This window comes from Ursus arctos, unplaced genomic scaffold (genome assembly GCF_023065955.2).
Source record: "Ursus arctos isolate Adak ecotype North America unplaced genomic scaffold, UrsArc2.0 scaffold_12, whole genome shotgun sequence".
NCBI classification, from domain to species: Eukaryota; Metazoa; Chordata; class Mammalia; order Carnivora; family Ursidae; genus Ursus; species Ursus arctos.
The window spans coordinates 64,444,413-64,462,655 of record NW_026622786.1 but is presented as its reverse complement, the minus strand read 5'-3'; the positions used below and the strand labels follow the sequence as shown (position 1 = coordinate 64,462,655).

The window sequence follows — 18,243 nt, the reverse complement described above, 5'->3', positions numbered from 1 at the left end:
TTACCACAGTCTTGTGGAACCCAGCAGTGCAACTCACCCTGGCCACCAGAGCTGGGTGATTAAGGACATCCTCTGGGCAACAGCCAGGAAATTTGGGGTTCTAGGCATAAAAACCAGGACAGGTGCTCTGGGGTGTGGCAGAGGGTGAATGTGAAGGTAGCACCCACCTTCCAAGGTCTCTGGAAAGGATTACAGTTGGCCCCAAGTTGCATGTTTAATTAGAAGCTTGTCCCTCAGGCTGTAGTCATGATGTTTAGCTAGTAGGTTGCCTTCACAGAAAGACTGGGCTCCTGGGTCTGTTGCCTCTTGTTGTCCCCTGGGTGGTAGCTGTTGAAGAATTTTTTCTCTGTTGGTGGCACCTGGGTGGCTCAGTCAGTTAAGCCACTGACTCTTGATTTTGGCTCAGGTCACAATCTCAGGATTGTGGGATCAAGCCCCACATTGGGCTCCACGCTCAGGATGGAGTCTAAGATTCTCTCTCCCCCTCTCACTCTGCCCCTTCTCCTACTTGTGCTCACTCACACTCTTTCTAAAATAAATAAATAAAATCTTTAATTAAAAAAAGAAAGAATTTTTTTTCTCTGTTGGTTACAGACCTGCAAGTGTAAGTAAGCCCCACTGGTCACCAAAGCCAGGTGATATAGAGGGGTCCCCTGGTAGCAATTGCAAAAATTAGGGCACCAGATGAGTATAATCTCCCTTCTTGGTGACACTGATTATTGCACTTCCATGGGACCAGGAATGCAAGCTCCCCTGGCCTCCAGATCAAGAGGCATCTCTTAGGCAGTAGCCCCCAGAATTGGGGCAGTGGGTATGGGAGTAGTAGACACATGTGAAAGCTCCCTTCCAGGAAATATTGGTGCTCTGGAGCATAGCAAAGGGAGAGTGTGCAGTTTCTATCCTTGACGAGTGTTCTAGGAGGCTCTCAGATGTGTGTGTTAAATTAGGTGTCTGCCTGTAAGGCTGACACTTTAATATAAGCAGGTGGGCCTCCTTGACTTTTAGTCTGGGTGTGATCAGTTGTCTGTGAGCTGGGCCTTGTGGTGGGTGAGTCAGAGCACCTGAGCCCTTTAAGAGCTGTTTCCCAGCTCCCTGGGGTCTTGTGGGTCTCCAGATGCAAGCCCAGTTGATTTTCAAAGATGTTTTGTCTCCCTTAAAAGTTGGGATGCCTGATGGAAGTTCTGGGTTTTGAGTTCTCTCCCGGTTGTGGGATGCTGTGCCTGGAGTATGGTTTATGGTGAAATTGTATCTCAGCCTCTCCTACCCACTTTGATGTAGTTTTCCTCTTGTTTACTGCATTTGTAGTTGTCACTCGACCAGCCTTTAAGGTTTTTTTTGTAAGAGAAAATTGTCATGTGTAATTGTAGACTCAGTATGTTTATGGGAGGAGATGAGTTCAGGATCTTCCTACGTTGCCATCATGAATGGGAACCCAGAGACAAAAATCTAATGGAAAAATTCTCATGCTGAGATAGAAGTAAGTATGGTGTATTTGCAGGATGGAAATGACACAGGCTTATTTTGAGCAGGTGCTGTATATGTGATAGGATATAGATATTTAAAAATTCAACTTATTACACTGTTTACTGTTCTTTTTTTTTCTTTCCATTGGTTTCACTTTTGTCGTCTCAGTTTTATTGCTTTTCTAAGCATTTGTTACTGACCTTAGTCACCACTCAGTCTGATATTAACTGCTTTCTTGGCTTGAGATAGCTAAGTAGTGAGACTCTGGCAGAGCTGTATTGAGACAGCTCTTAAATTGAATTCAGTCTGGGTTTGGGCCACTGTCTCATTGTTACATTTAATGCACTGTGTTTTTTTTTTCTTTTAAATATAACTCAATTATTAACCCTTGTGACTACCACCCAGGTAAAGAAATAGAATTTTAGGGGCGCCTGGGTGGCACAGTGGTTAAGCGTCTGCCTTCGGCTCAGGGCGTGATCCCGGCGTTATGGGATCGAGCCCCACATCAGACTCCTCCACTATGAGCCTGCTTCTCCCTCTCACACTCCCCCTGCTTGTGTTCCCTCTCTCGCTGGCTGTCTGTATCTCTGTCAAATAAATAAATACAATCTTAAAAAAAAAAAAAAGAAATAGAATTTTAGCAGCTGCCCTGGAAGCCTCTTTATGTGCCTCATTTAATTATTGGCCCCTCCCTGTCTCTTAAAGTAACCACTATTCTATAGTAATCACTCCTTGGATTTATATTTCTGAATTCTATATTTTTGTCTTGCCCTTCTTTTTAACTTGATACATCTTGTTTGTAATTTATCTATTGAAGAATCCAGACCCTTTGACCTGTAGGAGTTTTCCATACTATAGAATTCACTGATTGCACACAGCTGTAATTCTGCATACTCTTCTGCCCTCTGCTTTTCCTGCAAATTGGCAACTGGTTGCAGAGACTAGATAAGACTCAGGTTTGATCCCTTCGGTAAGGCTGTAGGTAGTGGTGTGTTCTTTTATCAGGAGGTATATAAGGTTTGGTTTTTGCTCCTTACTGATGTTAGCAGCTACTGATGTTCAGTACCTAGATTCATCAACTAATTTGGGGGTTGCAAATTTATGATATTTCATCATTTTGTTCTAATTTTTATCAGAAGTATTTTGTAAGGAGTTCTCTTCATGAATTTGGTTACCCAGTGCTACAGATCAAATAAACAGGATAAATGCTTGATTACTTTGTTTTACTTACCCAGTTTTCAAGATTAGGAATTGACTTAAAACAACACTGATTTTATATATATCCAAAAACAATTGAAAGCAGACTCAAACAGATATTTGTACACCCACGTAAATAGTAGCATTACTCATAGTAGCCTAGAAGTAGAAGCAATTCAGTATTCATTCAGTGGATGAATGGATAAGCAAAGTGTGGTATGTACATACAGTGGAGTATTATTTAGTCGTAAAAAGGAAGGAAATTCTGACACATGCTACAACATGGATGAAACTTGAGGACATTATACTAAGTGAAATAAGCCAGTCACAAAAAGATAAATACTGTATGATTCTACTTATATGCAGTACCTAGAGTAGTCAAATTTATGGACAATGGTAGTTTCCAGGGGTTGGAGGGAAGGGAGATTGGAGAGTTAGTGTTTAATGGGTACATAGTTTTAGTGTGGGAAGATTAAAAAGTTCTGGAGATGGACATGGGTGATGGTTGCACAACAGTGTGAATGGACTTAATGCCACTAAATTGAACACTTAAAAAAATGTTTAAGTGGTAAGTCTTCTGTGTATTTTACCACAATTAAAAAACCTCCCCCTCAAAACAAAACAAAACAAAAAACCAGACCTTTACCTGTTTATTATCTCACAGTTCTGTAGACCAGACCTTTCAAAAGCATTCTCTGCTTAAAGTCTCACCACCATGAAAATCAAGGTATTGACTGGTCTGGGCTCTTCTCTGGAGGCTCTGAGGAAGAATCTAAGGGAGAATCTGTTCCAACGTCATTCGGGTTATTGGCAGAATGCAGTTCCTTTTGACTGTAGGACTGAGGTTCTTATTTTCTTGCTGTCAGCTGGGTTCCTCTCAGCTTCTAAAAGCTGTAGCTTTTCTTTGTCATGTGACCCTTCCCTTCTTCAAGGCAGCAGGGAATATGCATTGAATCCTTCTAGTGCTTTGAATCTAATTTCCCATTCTGCTACCAGCTGCAGAAAACACTGCTTTTTAAAAGGCCTCATGTGATTACGTTACACCCACCAGATAATCTCCCTTTTGCCATAATCACTCCAGTGATAACTCATTCTATAATATAATCACTTCAGAGATATCTCATCAGATTCATAGGTTTCCACCCACACCAAAAGGGAAAGAAATTATATAGGGGTAATTTTTTTAAATTCTGCTTACCACACACAGCATGACAGAGAAGAACCAGACATACCTGTGTTTGAGTCTTATTTTTGCCCTTGTTGACTGGAAGAGGGAAGTTATCTGTAAGCTTCCTGAGTTTGAGTTTTCTCTTTCAAGTGGAGATTATAATACCCTTGCAGAATTTTGTGAGGACTGGGCACCTGGCACATAGAGGGAAGCTGTTAATTAGTTGTGTGTGTATGTGTGTCTGTTTTAAGAATCTTAGTAGCATTTTCAAAAAGTTTGACTCCATTTGGCCTCCTATTTATGAATTATTTGGAGAGTTTGTAATTAGGTTCCCAGGTTCTACTCTCTAGATACTCTGTTTCAGAATAGGGTCTAGAACCTATTTTTTTTAAAAACAGATTTTGTTTTGTGATTTTTGTTGTGCAGCCAAGTTTGGGACCACTAGTGTAGTAGAACGAATCAAGACAGCTGGGGTTGAATCTCACTCAGCTCTACCCCTTACTGACTCTGTGCCATTGGGCAAATTTCTTGAGCACTGTGAAGATAACCTGTAACTTGCAGGATTGTTGTAAGGCTTAGCAATTATGTATGCACAGGGTTTGGCACATAGTTCATATCTAATAAATGGTAACTGGTATGGATGATGATGATGATGATGATGATGATAGATAATGCATTTATCCTCTAGATTCCAAGTGAGCTTAATGAGCTATCATTGACTTGTGCCACAGATCTCTCCCCACTTCCTCATCTATCCCAGACTGTGTTCCAACACACTATACTTCTTTGTGTTCCCTCACTGTGTTTCTTCATTCCTCATTGCTCCTGCTATCCTAATATATTTTTTCCTTATGTCAGAAATTCTGTGCTCTTACCTGGTGAGCTCATCTTTTAAAGACTTTTCAAATGTTCCTTCTTCTGTGTAGCATTCCTCATCCACATCCTTCTAACAGACTTTGCCCTATTTTTTCATAACATTGCCACTTACATCCATGAAAGCACTTATTGCATGGTGTTTGTTACATGTTATTTTTTCTGTTTTCTGTACTCAGTGAGTTTCCATACACTGTCACAGTGCCTGGTACATAGTTAAGTAGGTACTCAAAAAATGCTTAGTGTTGATTTGGTATATTATAAAAATAATAAATGTTGTAGAATTTGCCTTTACTATAGTTTACATACAAAAGAACTATCGAAGTTATCTTAAACACAGTATGAGCCAGTGGTGTGGTATAATTTCTAGAAACAGCAAGGGGCGCCTGTCTGGCTCAGTGGGTAGAGCATGCAACCCTTGATGTCAGGGTTGTGAGTTCAAGCCCCATGCTGGGTGTGGAGCCCTCTTAAAATTAAAAGCAAACAAACACAAAGCAGAACACATGTGGTTTTAGGCTACATAAAAGGGGAGGGAAAGGAACCAGTAGTTATTGCAGAAGCTCTTTGGATCAAGTGCTGTGCTGGATGATTTTCACATGTAGTTCCATGATAATCCTGTCAGGTAAAGGGTGTTAGGAGGAGACAGATTCAAGCTACTTTTAGTAACTTACGAAGGTCACAAAGTAAATATTGAATCTGGGATGAATTTGTGTCTGTCTTGTTCCAAAACTCTTGCTTAATCCTTAGTGTTATCAGACTTCTTTATTATTTTTAACTTACAAGAGTTAATGCAGACACTCCTTCTTGTTACAAGGTAGTATCAAACCAGTGGAGGAAAGCAGAACAGTGAAAAACCATTTCCTTCCCATATTTTTATGGTCTTTGACTATAATGGTGGCAAAGTATATGCCACTAGGTGGTGCCCTCACCTTGATGGACAAGTAAAATGTTGGTGAGAACTGGGGTCTGATTCCACTCCCCTGCCCCCCCATACTAGCAAAAGATAAATATTGACATTTCTAGGAAAAATCTGCAAAAGGGAGAAGTAGCAATATTAAAAAGGTAGTGTGTAATAGACAAAAAGAAGCCACGTATGAAAGGGAATTGAAGTCCAGATTCTGTCACTTACTAGCTTTGTGTCTTTAGGCAACTCCTCTATTTAGCTCTGAGTCCTGTTTTCTGGAATGGGCATCATATTATTTACTCATAGAATTGTGAATATCAGATTAATTGATAAAATAAGTCCAACACAGTATATTCCAATACAGTGTTTGGGACTTAGGTTCTTAATGAATGGTAGTTACTGTTGTAATTAATTGATAAAATGAATCTCAGATTCAGAAGAATTCTACACGGCCTTAGGAATCACCAAAGTAAGGTGGATTAATACTCAACAAAGTTTTTATGTTAAATGTATTGTGAGTTTTCGAAAACTGTTAATCCATATGTGACTTGAAGTAACAATTTCTACCCAGCCCAATGAAATGAGTACTCCATTAACCAGTTGTGCTGGTCATCAGAGTTAACTGATTCCCTGAGGGATATGTCATCTGTTCTCTTTTCTTTTAGTCCATCACAAGAGAGTTCAGCAGTGCATCATCATGGATTATTAATAGTTTTAGCACTGACTTTTCTGATAGTGTCTTATTTCATTGACTGTACATTATTTTTTCAAATGTTAACACCTCAGGCTTTGGGATTCATCTTACAATCATTGCCATCTTAGGATGCAAAAAGGTATTTTTAGGTTAATGTAGAAGCTCAAAATCTTCACTTTGGAGCCTGGCTGGCTCAGTTGGTAGAGGATGCGACTCTTGATCTCAGGTTTTGAGTTCGAGCCCCATGCTGGGTATAGAGATTACTTAAAAATAAAATCTTAAAAAAAAAAAAAATTTCTTCACTTTTGTCCCCTTAGATCTCTATCCTGTAAGAACTTCTGTCTATTGATGTGTCATTTCATTATGAAAAATCACTCTATTGATTTCTGCCTTTTTTGTTAATTCAGTAGCTTTTTTTGCAAGCATCATCTCTTCTCTATGAATTTGACACTGAAAATGTCCTCCTTTGGGCAAGATGTAAATTTCTGCTTAATCTCTGTGACTGGTACATAGATATAATTTTGTTATATTTTCTGAATGTGTATAATATAATTATAAATTAAAAATAAGAAGGTGATGAAATCTTAGTCAGGAAATGTTAGCCAGAAGAAAGCTTGGAAACAGTATAATATGAGACCTAATAAACTTTAAGAAAAAAAATTTAAATTGTTATGGAAAAAGAGAATAATAAAAACCCAGTATCACATAGATAACATTTTTTGACAGCAGTGAAATAAATGAGAAATCCCTTAACAAAACTGTAGCCACTCACTGCCTTACACACATACTTCTAAATAATTCATTGGTGAATGTAGAAATCATAATGGAAATTATGAAATATTTAAACCTGAATAATGAAGGGAGCACGTGTTAAAACTGCATCTTAGGTAGTCTGTGATTTATGATCTTTAATTAATATAAAACATTGAAAATGAGCTAAGCATTAAATTTAAAAAATTAGAAAAAGGCAACAATAAAATAACAAGAAAATAACAAAGGAAATTTTAGGCCAGAGTCCTTTATTAATGTAGATGTCAAGGGTCTCCTTCGTGGCTCAGTTGGTTGGGCGGCTGCCTTCGACTCAGGTCATGATCCCGGTGTCCTGGGATTGAGCCCTGTGTTGGGCTCCTTGCTCAGCTGAGAGTTTGCTTTTCCCTCTCTCTCCCTCTGCCCCCACCTCCCCGATCCTGCTCTTTGTCCCACTCACTCGCTCTCTCAAATAAATAAATAAAATCTTAAAAAAAAAAAATATATATATATATATATAGATCTCAAAATCCTAAACAAAATACAGCAAACCATACCCAGAAATATATAAACAAAAGGTATTATGACTAGATAGAATTTATTCCGGGAATGCTAGGATGCTAATTTTAAAGTTAATTAAAGTTATTTACCATATTAATAGATCAAAAGAGGAAAAAGTGCATGACCATTTGAATAAATGCAGAAGAAGCAGTGACTAAAATGAAACATGCCTTCAAGATCAAGCAAGCTAAGAATAGAAGAGAATAATCTTAACCTGATAAGGGATATTTGCTACAAAGCTACCTGTGTTTATAATAGTGAAAAAGTAGAAGCATTCTCTTTAAAATTCACAGCAAACAGAGGTGGCTGCTTTTGCTGTGTCTTTCAGTATTGTACTCTGGAGGTCCTAGTGAGTGCTGTAAGACAAAAGATAGGGAAAATGAAGGCTTGGAAGGAAGAATCAAAATTAGTATTTGCAGATTATTTTCTTTAACTGTACTATAGGTCCTGGCAAACATGTAACACAAGAATAAGAAACAAAAGAATTCAAAGAAAAAGGATTAGAGGGGAAGAATAAACATTATTGGTATTTGCAGGTATGAGGTCTATATAAAAAAAAATTCACAGGGCACCTGGCTGGCCTAGTAAGTTGAGTATCCAGCTCTTGATTTTGGCTCAGATCATGATCTCAGGGTCCTGGGATCCAGCCCTGCATCTGCTCCATGCTCAGTAGGGAGTCTGCTTGAGGATTCTCCCTCTCTTTCTGCCCTTCCCCCTCTTCACCCTCTCATGCATGCTCTCTCCCCCAAATAAATAAATAAATCTTTAGAAAAAAATTCGCAAGAATCTACAGAAAAACTATTTGAATGACTAACCTTCAGCAAAGTTATTGGATATGAAATCAATATGCAGAAAGCATAGTGTTCCTTATATGACCCAGAGACAATTAGGAAAAATTTATTTAAAAATATTTATAATAGCAAGAACTGTAAGTTATTAGGAATATGTTTTACAAGATAAATGCACTCCTTTGGTGGAAGAAAACTGTAAGACATCATTGAAAAACTAAAGGAAGATCTGAACATTGAAAAAGCTCTATACTGTTCCTTCTTGTTTGACTCTATCATATATATGCTTATTTCCCTTAAATCTATAAACACATGTGGTTCAGTCAAAACCACAATTAGGCTTATCAAAGAACTTGACAAGGTGATTCTAAAAATCATTTAAAATGGTAAAGAGGCAAGAAAAATTTGAAGAATAAGGAGTTGGGGGACTTGCCATTCCAGATGTTAAGGCTTTTTATGAAGCTATGGTAATTAAAATGATACGGTGTTGGTATAAGGGGAAGGAAATTGATCAATGGCACAAAAGAGAAATAGAACCATGCAACTATGAGAGTTTAGAATATGAAAGCCTTGCAAGTCAGACATTGTCACTCAGTAAATGACGCTGGATCATATGGAAACAATAAAATTTACTTCCTACTTCATGCTATTTACAAATATAAATTCCAGAGGTACTAAAGGTATAAAATGAAAATTCATACTTATAAGAATGTATAGAAGAATGTCTTTATGATGTCAAGACAGAATAGGATGTTTTAAAGTACAAACCATGATAGAAAAGATTCATAGATTTGACAACATTCAAATTTTAAAACCTTTGAACATCACCCACCACCAACCAAAAGACACCACAATGAAAGAGAAAGATAGCCCTTGGACAGGAGAGAAGATATTTACAATGCATAAAACTGGCAAAGCTTTAATATCCAGGATATATATAGAAAGCCTACAAATGAAAAAGACAAAAAGAAAACCCAAAACACATACAAATCAAAGGACAAAAAGAATGCCCTGAAAGACAAAAGAATGCCCCCAAAGAAAATGTGGAAAGATATGTACACTCAATTCATGTAAGAGGAAATAAGAATGGCAATAAATGTGACCAGGTTCTTATTCTCAGTGATATCAGAAAATGCAAATTAAAACTCCAGCAAGATAGTATTTTTGTCACATTGCCAAGAATTTATAAAGTTTGAGTATACCTGGTGTTGGCTAGTGATTGAGGGGTATAGGAAACTCTCATAGAGTGCTTGTTGGGACATAAATCAGTACAACCACTTAGGAGAGTCATTTTGGCGTATTTAGTAAAGTTGAAGTTATGCCCAACTCCACATAAAAATGGAACTCTATTCCATTTCAGAACATATGCTTGACACTTTCTTACAGAAGTGTTACCAGGAGACATATAGTGATTGTTATTGCTGGATTATTGGAATAGGAAAAATTAAAAATAACCTAAATGTTCTACATAGAAGAACTGATAAATTGTGGTATACTTATACCACAGTGGAATACTATATAGCAGGTAAAATGTATGTCCATATTCTCAAAATGGGTTGTGTGTGTGCATACACACATATATTCTCAGCATGGGAAAATATATATGTACATATATAAGTGTATATGTGTATATTTATATGTATTTACTTATTTATTCAACATGAACAAATCTCAAAATAATATTGAGTGGAAAAAAAAGCAGATTGTTTGCTGTTCTATTACTATTACCTAGAACAATGCCTAGACATTTTAATGAATACTTGCTGAATCAATGAATGGTGTTAAGGTCGGCCCTCCACACAGCAGCATCTTTGCTGAGCAGGCTAAACCTCACGCTTTTCTGCTTCCCCGGTTTTGTTGACTCCTCTTTTTTTCCCTTTAGATGATGTGCTCTTCCAGGGCAGAGATATATTTTATTCATATTTATATTCCCTGGCTATTAAGGTTACTGGCCCAGAGTAGTATTTAATAAATGTGTTGAAGTAATTAGTGAATATTGCTTATTATAACAATGCCCTGTTAAGAGAGGGCTTTGAATCAGGAATTGAAAGACCTCAGTACTCCTGCCTTTTAGGTTGCAGGACCCTGGGCATTTTTTTTTTTTAACCTCTCTGAGCCTCAGTTTTCTATGAGTAATACCCGTTCTGCCTCAATCTCCAATGCCATATTTAAATATGTTATATGAATGTAAGAGATTTCTAGTATTTCAGCAGGGAGAGGAAGTATATGGTTGTGAAGTTACTGTGGGAGTAGCTGTGCTGTGTATTCTTAGCACTGTCTACATTCCTTTTAGTTGTGTGAGCAGTCTGTGTCCCAGAGGAGTCATCATTTCTTTTTTACTATCTTTGGAGCCATTTTACCAATCTAGTCTCTCTTCTTGCAAATGGAGATTGGCCCTAAAATAGCCAGAACTCTGTTTCATGGGATTTTTCCCCCTAAGCCATGAGAGCAAAACTTTTCTTTGGTACCAGAACTATGATTCATGTCTGAAGTTTTGTGTGTATGGAGGAAAGGAGAAGAGGGAAAGTCAGGAAATTCATCTGGTTGTACGAGACTCCAGCTCCAGTCACTTTCTATCTGGAACTTGGATAGTGTGACCCTGAAGCAGTACATACTTTGGTTAGCCCAAGTACTGATAACCTGAAAGGTTGATCATCTCATATCTTCAGAAGAAAAATCATGAAAAGTCACTGAAAAATATATATGTTTATTATGTTGGTATAGTGGGTCATAAAAGCAGGGTTGAAATAAAAACTTTAGTATTTTGATGGGTTAGCATAGTAAAGAACTTTGCTTAACAATAGAATATTATTCTGTATGTGGATTAGTAAAAGGAGTTTTACTTTATCAAATGTAAAAAATAAGTAGTATAACCAGGATAAAGGGAGAGAATGGATATTTGGTGGAAGAGAACCTGGGGCAATTGGTAAACCTCAAGCTGTCCAGCTGTAGAATTTGGTAAGAGATGAGAGGTAGGCATGGAGCAAATCACTGAGGACATTGTAGGCGAGGCTACGGCAGAGTGACCATAACCCCTAACCAGCACACTCTATTAATTATTATGCCAGGACAACAGGAAGAACTGAACTGGCCCAGGCAAATCAGGTCATATGGTCACCTTCTTTGAAGGTAAAGAAGAGCCATTGATACAGTTACATACCCTACAAGGAATGGGAATTTAAAAAAAATTTAGGCAGGAGGCTTGGGCAAGTCTGAATAATAATCTTGACTGGAAGGGAATGAGAGAGGTGGACTAATTGCTAGATGAAGATGTGTAATTGAAAATGTTTGTTGTTTAACAGGGTAAAGAATTTGAACATGTGTAAATACTGTTGGGAAAGGGCCAGTAGTCAAGTTGACAATTAGTAGAGTAAGAGACCTAAGGAATGGTTATAGGGTATGGAGCCCTTTTTCCACATGACAAGTGAATATAGTGGGTATAGATGGGTATAGATGCAGGTGAATGTTCAGGGTAATGACAAGACCTGATGGGACTGGGAGGTTGTTAGCTAGCTTCCAGAGTCTTCAAAGAAGCATTTGGACAGAGAAGGGGAAAAGTGTAATGGGCAAGAAAAGAAAGCTTTCTCCCATGTAGGTTGTCACAGGTACTTATTAGAAATATTTCTGAAGCACAGCTTAGGTAATTAAGGGCCAGCGAAGGAGAGTTTCAAGAAAGAAGTGGTCAGCAGCAGTAGCAGTGCTTTAGACTGGTGGTATATGACAAAACTGGAGGGTACTAAAGCGGTCGTTGGAGACCTGTGAGAGTGCAGTTTATTGTAGTGGTGGGAAAGAAGCTAGATTGCAGGAGTGGATAAAAGGTTAAGGCTTGGACAATTTCCAAAAATCTCCTCTGTGGAAGCAGTGAGAAAGGAGGGTAGCTAGGGGGAGGTCTGGGGTGTTGCTTTTGTTTAACAATGGTTGGGAATTGAGCTTGAGGAAGGATATTAAAAAAGTGCAGTTACTTGGTGGGTTTGGTTTTTTCTCCCTAGAGTGTGGAAGAAATGTTGGGGATGAGTATATACTGGGCTTCTCTGTGTTAAGGAGGAAGGGGCCAGTTGATGACCATGGAAGGGTTTGTTGGGCCAGATTTTGAATAGTCTTGAATGGCATTATGAAGAGATGTTGACTTTATCTATTAGTTCATGGAGACCCATGGAAGGTTTTAAATATCTTTGTCTCCTGTGAGAACCTGTGCTTTAGAAATATTACTCTGGCAATAGCAAAGACTGGACTAAAAGGTAGCCAGACTGAAGGGAGACAGATTGCCTATTAAGCATGTAGTGATGAGAGCCTGAATTTTAGGCATTGGCAGTTCATGGGATGGAGAAGAGTTGGCATGTTTGAGATTATAGTTGAGAGGTGGAATGAGCACAATTTGTGGTGATAGAATGAAGGAGAACACATGTAGAACCTAGAGGTTTCCATCTGAGTTGACTAAGTCACTGGTAAATTCACATTAAGGGACTCAGAAGAAAGAGCAAACATTTGATATGGGGGTGATTTGTTGAGATGTAATTCACGTACAATGCAATTCACCCATTTAAAGTATACAATTCAGTGTTTTTAGTATATTCACAGAGTTGTGCAGCCATTCCCACAATTTTAGAATGTTTCGTAAAGAAACCCATACCTATTAGCAGTCACTCCCTATGTTACCCCACCTCTTCCCCTCCACTCAGCCTTCAGCAACCATTAATGTACTGTTAGTCTACGAATTTGCCTATTTTGGACATTTTATATAAATGGAATTATATGGTCCTTCAAAGTTCATCCATGTGGAGATCACTTTTTACTTTGTATTATGCTCACCTCTTTGCATGTTTTATCTCCTTCTCTGCAATATTAGTGCTTTGAGGGCAGGGACTATTGTTATATATTCTAGAGCTGTGTCTAGCACATATTTTTGTATTCAGTTGTCACTTTGCAAATATTTGATACATCATAAGTTGGAAGTTAACTCAGTTAACCACAAAATTAAGTTAACCGGAATGATCTGCTCCCATACATGCTTACCCACTGAGGTGTGTTTATGTTTGCTGTCGTGGAATAAGTAGGTACCATGCCAGTGGTTCTGGTTCTGACATTAATTGTGTGACCTCAGGTTAAGTTATTATACTCTCAGGAGACACTTTACTTGGCTCTATTACCTAATCCTTTTGGGATAGGAGTAGCCTTTATTCATGGGATTAGGTATTTTGGCCCCTTGATTCTTTTCAGCCCCCATTTTCAAGGTCCTGGCATGCTGCTGCTTTTGTCACCGTCCTGGGACATTTTACCTATCTCATGTTCTCTAGCTTTTTTTCTCTGAAATACTTTAGACTTTTGCTTCTTAAGGACATTAACCAGTACGCTCCCTATTTTGCATAGCTTCCTGTCTCTTAATTCCTGTTGTCTTAATGGGCTACTTGTAGTTGAATATAAAAAACTAAGTTTAAAACCCACCCTACCCGCCTTCTTGAAACAAACAACTTATAAATGCAGTTCCCTCCTCCCTACCTTTTGGGGAGTTATTCATGCTTTTATTTAAAAGACACATATTGGGTGTGTAGTTGAAGGTCATGTATCAATAAATAATATATAGTCTTTGACTTACAAGATCTCATGGCAGTTCAACGGGAGGAGGCAGACATAAACAGATAATCACAGTGGAAAGTGAAAATGTAGTTGCAGAGCCATGTGCGAGTGGTTATGGGAGCACAGCTGGAAGAAGTGATTGGGGCCGTGTTTTGAAGCAAGTGTCATCGGACATTTCCACACGAACATGTGTAACACAGATGCAGCCTGATGAAGAGGACCTGCATTCTTTGGCCTCACAACAACTGGGTGTGGTGGTGGTTTCTGGCTCCCCATTTTAGAGAGTAGTCCAAAACTCAGAAAAACTCAGTGGCTGACTCTTGAACATAGAGTCTAGACTCAGCTTCTGTGTTTGTCCCCTTCCCCTCTCACCACAGCCATGCCCCTTATGCAAGGATAAAAGGTAGCCATGCAGAGTACTACTGTGCCGTGCCATCCCCTCTCCTTTAGTTCTTCCTCCCTAAGCAAAAGTGGGGTCTCACATTCCCCTCTTCTGTGTCTAGCCTACTGCCAGTGTCCTCAGTGCATTGAGCATTCCAGGGCTGTAGCAGTAGTGAATATTGCTGATGTCATTGTTTGCCTTATTGGGATTTTGCTCTTTGTTTCACAGGGAGCTGTGATTGGTATAGACGATGAGGACGACAGCACCTTCACAATAACTGTTGATCAGAAAACCTTCCATTTCCAGGGTGAGCTAAAAGAAGAGATTCTTTCTCTTCACAGTCCCAACTGCTTCTTTCCTCCTCTTTTGGGTATTTGCTGGATGACTTGAATGGTTTTGCAACTGAGCCTCTATGAATGAGTGCACAGGAACGCTGTGGATGAAGTGGTACTGCAGGTCAGGCAGGGATTTGTATCTGCAGTGGATACAGATCTATTTGAGACGACTGTGGATCTGGCTGCCATTGGAGATTAAAAATTTAAAGGATAAAAATCAGTGAAGGGAGAGAGTAATGGGCTGCTGCTGCTGCTGGCTTGTGTTTACAGAAGGTTGCTGATCTTCTTTATCGAGGAGTATGGTTCTGCCTCTGCATGAAGAGTCTAAAGACTGATTGTGAAGGTTGCAGTATTTTTTTGGTGTAAAACTCAAAATGTAAATTAAATTGAAGCTAGTGGCAACCTTTGGCTTAAAGGTTTTGCTTTGCTGCAAGAACTGCAAGTTTGCATTCATTTCATCTGCATTTCTGTGTCTTGTCTGCCAGCCGTCATTTCTCTGCTATTATCCTTTTTATAGTTAATAACACCAATGCCATCTGCCACTGCTATGTTTCGGCATTGCATGCTATGGTTCACCGGTAGAAAGGGTAAGGTACTGTATGATCATTCTCATTTCATCCTGCTTTGAAAACTCTAAACCAGCAAATAAAAGCCAATTTTAATGATGCTGTCCTAATGTACCTCTCATCTATTAGGAGTGTTTATTAGCTTTGTTACTAATGTTTTTGTTGTTTTGCCTATCCAGAGTAACCTCTCTTTTACATTTAAACCAGTCCAGGAAACTTAGAAATGAGAAGCTTTAGAGATTTTAGCAGTCTCTCTGAACTACAAGTGACAATGCAGTGTGATAGATGCTAGGTATACTAGTGTAAATAAATATTAAATAAGTTGATAGCTTAAAAATGTTTTGGTTATGAAGTCTAACCATGACCAGGTATGTTACATGAGATGTTGAAACAGCTGTTGTCCTTCCATTGCTAGGATAGTATATCGAGGTTATTTTTCTTCATTGTCTTGTTTAAGAAATTGACACATAGGAATGAAAGATGCAGCTTATATACGATAGAGACAAACCAATATAACTCAATAGTGATACCTCTAATGCTTTTAGGAAAAAGCATCCTTAAAATATTTATGGTGCTTGGTCATACTTTATTCAGAGCTGCTTAATAATGATGCTTTCCTGAAATTTTCCACTGCATTTAACTTTATAAAACATTTTAAATATTACAAAAGCGCAGGGCCTTTATTTTTAGGTTGAATATATAGTGCTGCTTATAAACTAGAGCAGATAACACCCCCACACTGAAACTCTTTACTTGATTAAAGATGAATACTTTAATGCATTTCAAGTAATAGCTGCTAGATGCAGGGGAAGACTGCAGTATGGAATGCTCTCCTCTGCAGTTATTAAGGAGAGAATTCCTTTGGACTTCCAGAAACTGTATTGTTTGCCTGTTTAAAGGAAAGGAGACTCAGACCTCTAGAGCAAGGGAACCTGTACCTTCTGATTTAGTTTTAGATTATTTATGTTAAATATTCCCATATTTATGTGGCTTGCTTGTATAGCAATTCCTTTAATGATTTAAATGACAAGTGTAAATAAGACTTAAATGTATTTTTTAAATGATTTAGTTCTGAGACTGTCAGATTGATTATTTTTACTGTTATAGTAAGCTTTAGGAAATATAACATTATCTGGCTTTTGTAAAGAACTCACCAGGACTCTCTATATTCTATATATTCTTGGCAATAATGAGAGTTATTTCACATGGGTCCTTACTCATAAGAAAATCTCTGAAAATGTGATTAAAAACTCTCAATGTCTGCTAGATCCTGATTAGAATTGAAAGCAAGTTTGGCTGATACATATTAGCATATGCTTAAACGTGTTAAAGTTTTTATTTAATTTACCAGAATTTTTTTAAAGCACATAGTCTCAATTGACGTGTCTCTAAAGCAAATTCTACTTCCTATCAACTATTAAAGGGAAAGCTAGAATTTGTTGAGATAAATTATTTATTCAACATCCATTTTAGACATTATTTTGGGTTCTGGGGATACAGTAGTGAACAAAACAGATAAAATTCTTTGCCCTCTTGGGTCATCCATTCTGGTAGAGGAGAAATCCAATAAAATAAAAAGTTACTTATACTGTGTGTGTGTGTGCACGCGCGCGCACGTGTGTGCACGCGCACGCGCACTAGCAAAATATAAATAAGAGAGTGCTAAATCCTGGGGAGAAAAAAATAAAGCGGGAAAGGAGGAAATGAAATAGAAGTGAGGTTGTGTATAGGTGGAGGGCGGTGTTGAAATTTGAGAGTGGCCAGGGAAAGACTCATTGGGATGGTGCCCTTTGGTGAGAGACCTGAAGGAAGTGAGGGAACAAGATTTAAGGCTTTGTTGGGGATGGTGGTACGTCATGACTAGGCAGAAGGAAAATAGTTCAAAAGAGTGTGCCTGCCATATTTGAAGAACAACAGGGAGGCCAGCTCTGGTTGGAATGCACGTAATCATGGGTAAGGGTAGTGGGAAATGAGGTATATGAAATAACAGAGAAGTTGATCATGTGAGGCCTCATCCACCATAGTAAGGATGTTGAATTTTACTGAGAAGAGAAGCCATTAGAGGGTTTTGAGCAGAGGAGTGACATGATGTGGTTTTTTAATAGTATCACTCTGGCCACTCTGTTGAGAATAAAATGCAGGAGGCAGGGACAGAAGCAGGGAAACTGGTTAGGCTATTGTAATTCAGAAGAGAGGTGATGGTGGCTCCCACAGAGTAGCAGTGGGGATAGGGAGACAGTGAGAAATGGTTATGTGTGTATGTTTAATCAACTTTATTGAGGTATAATTAGTATACAATAAAATGTACACATTGTAAAGTTCAGTGAGTATTGACAATAAATTTATTTACTCATAACTGCTACCACAATCAAGATATTGAACATTTCTATCACCTAAAAGATTCCTTTCTTCTTTCAGTCTCTACTCCTAGCTGCTGGCCCCAAGTAACCACTCATTTACTTTCTATCACTGTAGATTTTTCTTTATTTTCTTTTTTTTTAATGATTTTTTATTATATTATGTTAGTCGCCATACAGTACATCCCCGGTTTCTGATGTAAAGTTCGATGATTCATTAGTTGCGTATAACACCCAGTGCACCATGCAATACGTGCCCTCCTTACTACCCATCACCGGTCTATCCCATTCCCCCACCCCCCTCCCCTCTGAGGCCCTCAGTTTGTTTCTCATAGTCCATAGTCTCTCATGTTTCATTCCCCCTTCTGATTACCCCCCTTTCTTTATCCCTTTCTTCCCCTACTGATCATCCTAGTTCTTATGTTCCATAGATGAGAGAAATCATATGATAGTTGTCTTTCTCTGCTTGACTTATTTCACTTAGCATTATCTCCTCCACTGCCATCCATGTTGCAGCAAATGTTGAGAATTCGTTCTTTCTGATAGCTGAGTAATATTCCATTGTATATATGGACCACAACTTCTTAATCCAGTCATCTGTTGCAGGGCATCTCGGCTCCTTCCACGATTTAG

At 38.4% G+C, this 18,243-nt stretch overlaps 1 protein-coding gene across 8 annotated transcripts in view; it reads left to right on the top strand.

Annotated features, from left to right (window-relative positions):
• OSBPL9 (oxysterol binding protein like 9) overlaps positions 1–18,243 on the top strand; it is a 182,361-nt gene that overhangs the window by 44,924 nt on the left and 119,194 nt on the right. For 7 of the 8 annotated variants that reach the window (XM_026498119.4, XM_026498118.4, XM_057310802.1 and 4 more), the window contains exon 3: positions 14,581–14,659. The exons of the other annotated variant lie outside the window; for it this stretch is intronic. In XM_026498119.4, coding sequence (XP_026353904.2) covers positions 14,581–14,659 — 79 coding nt within the window. The remainder of the gene's footprint in view (positions 1–14,580; positions 14,660–18,243) is intronic. 8 annotated transcript variants of the gene reach the window in all.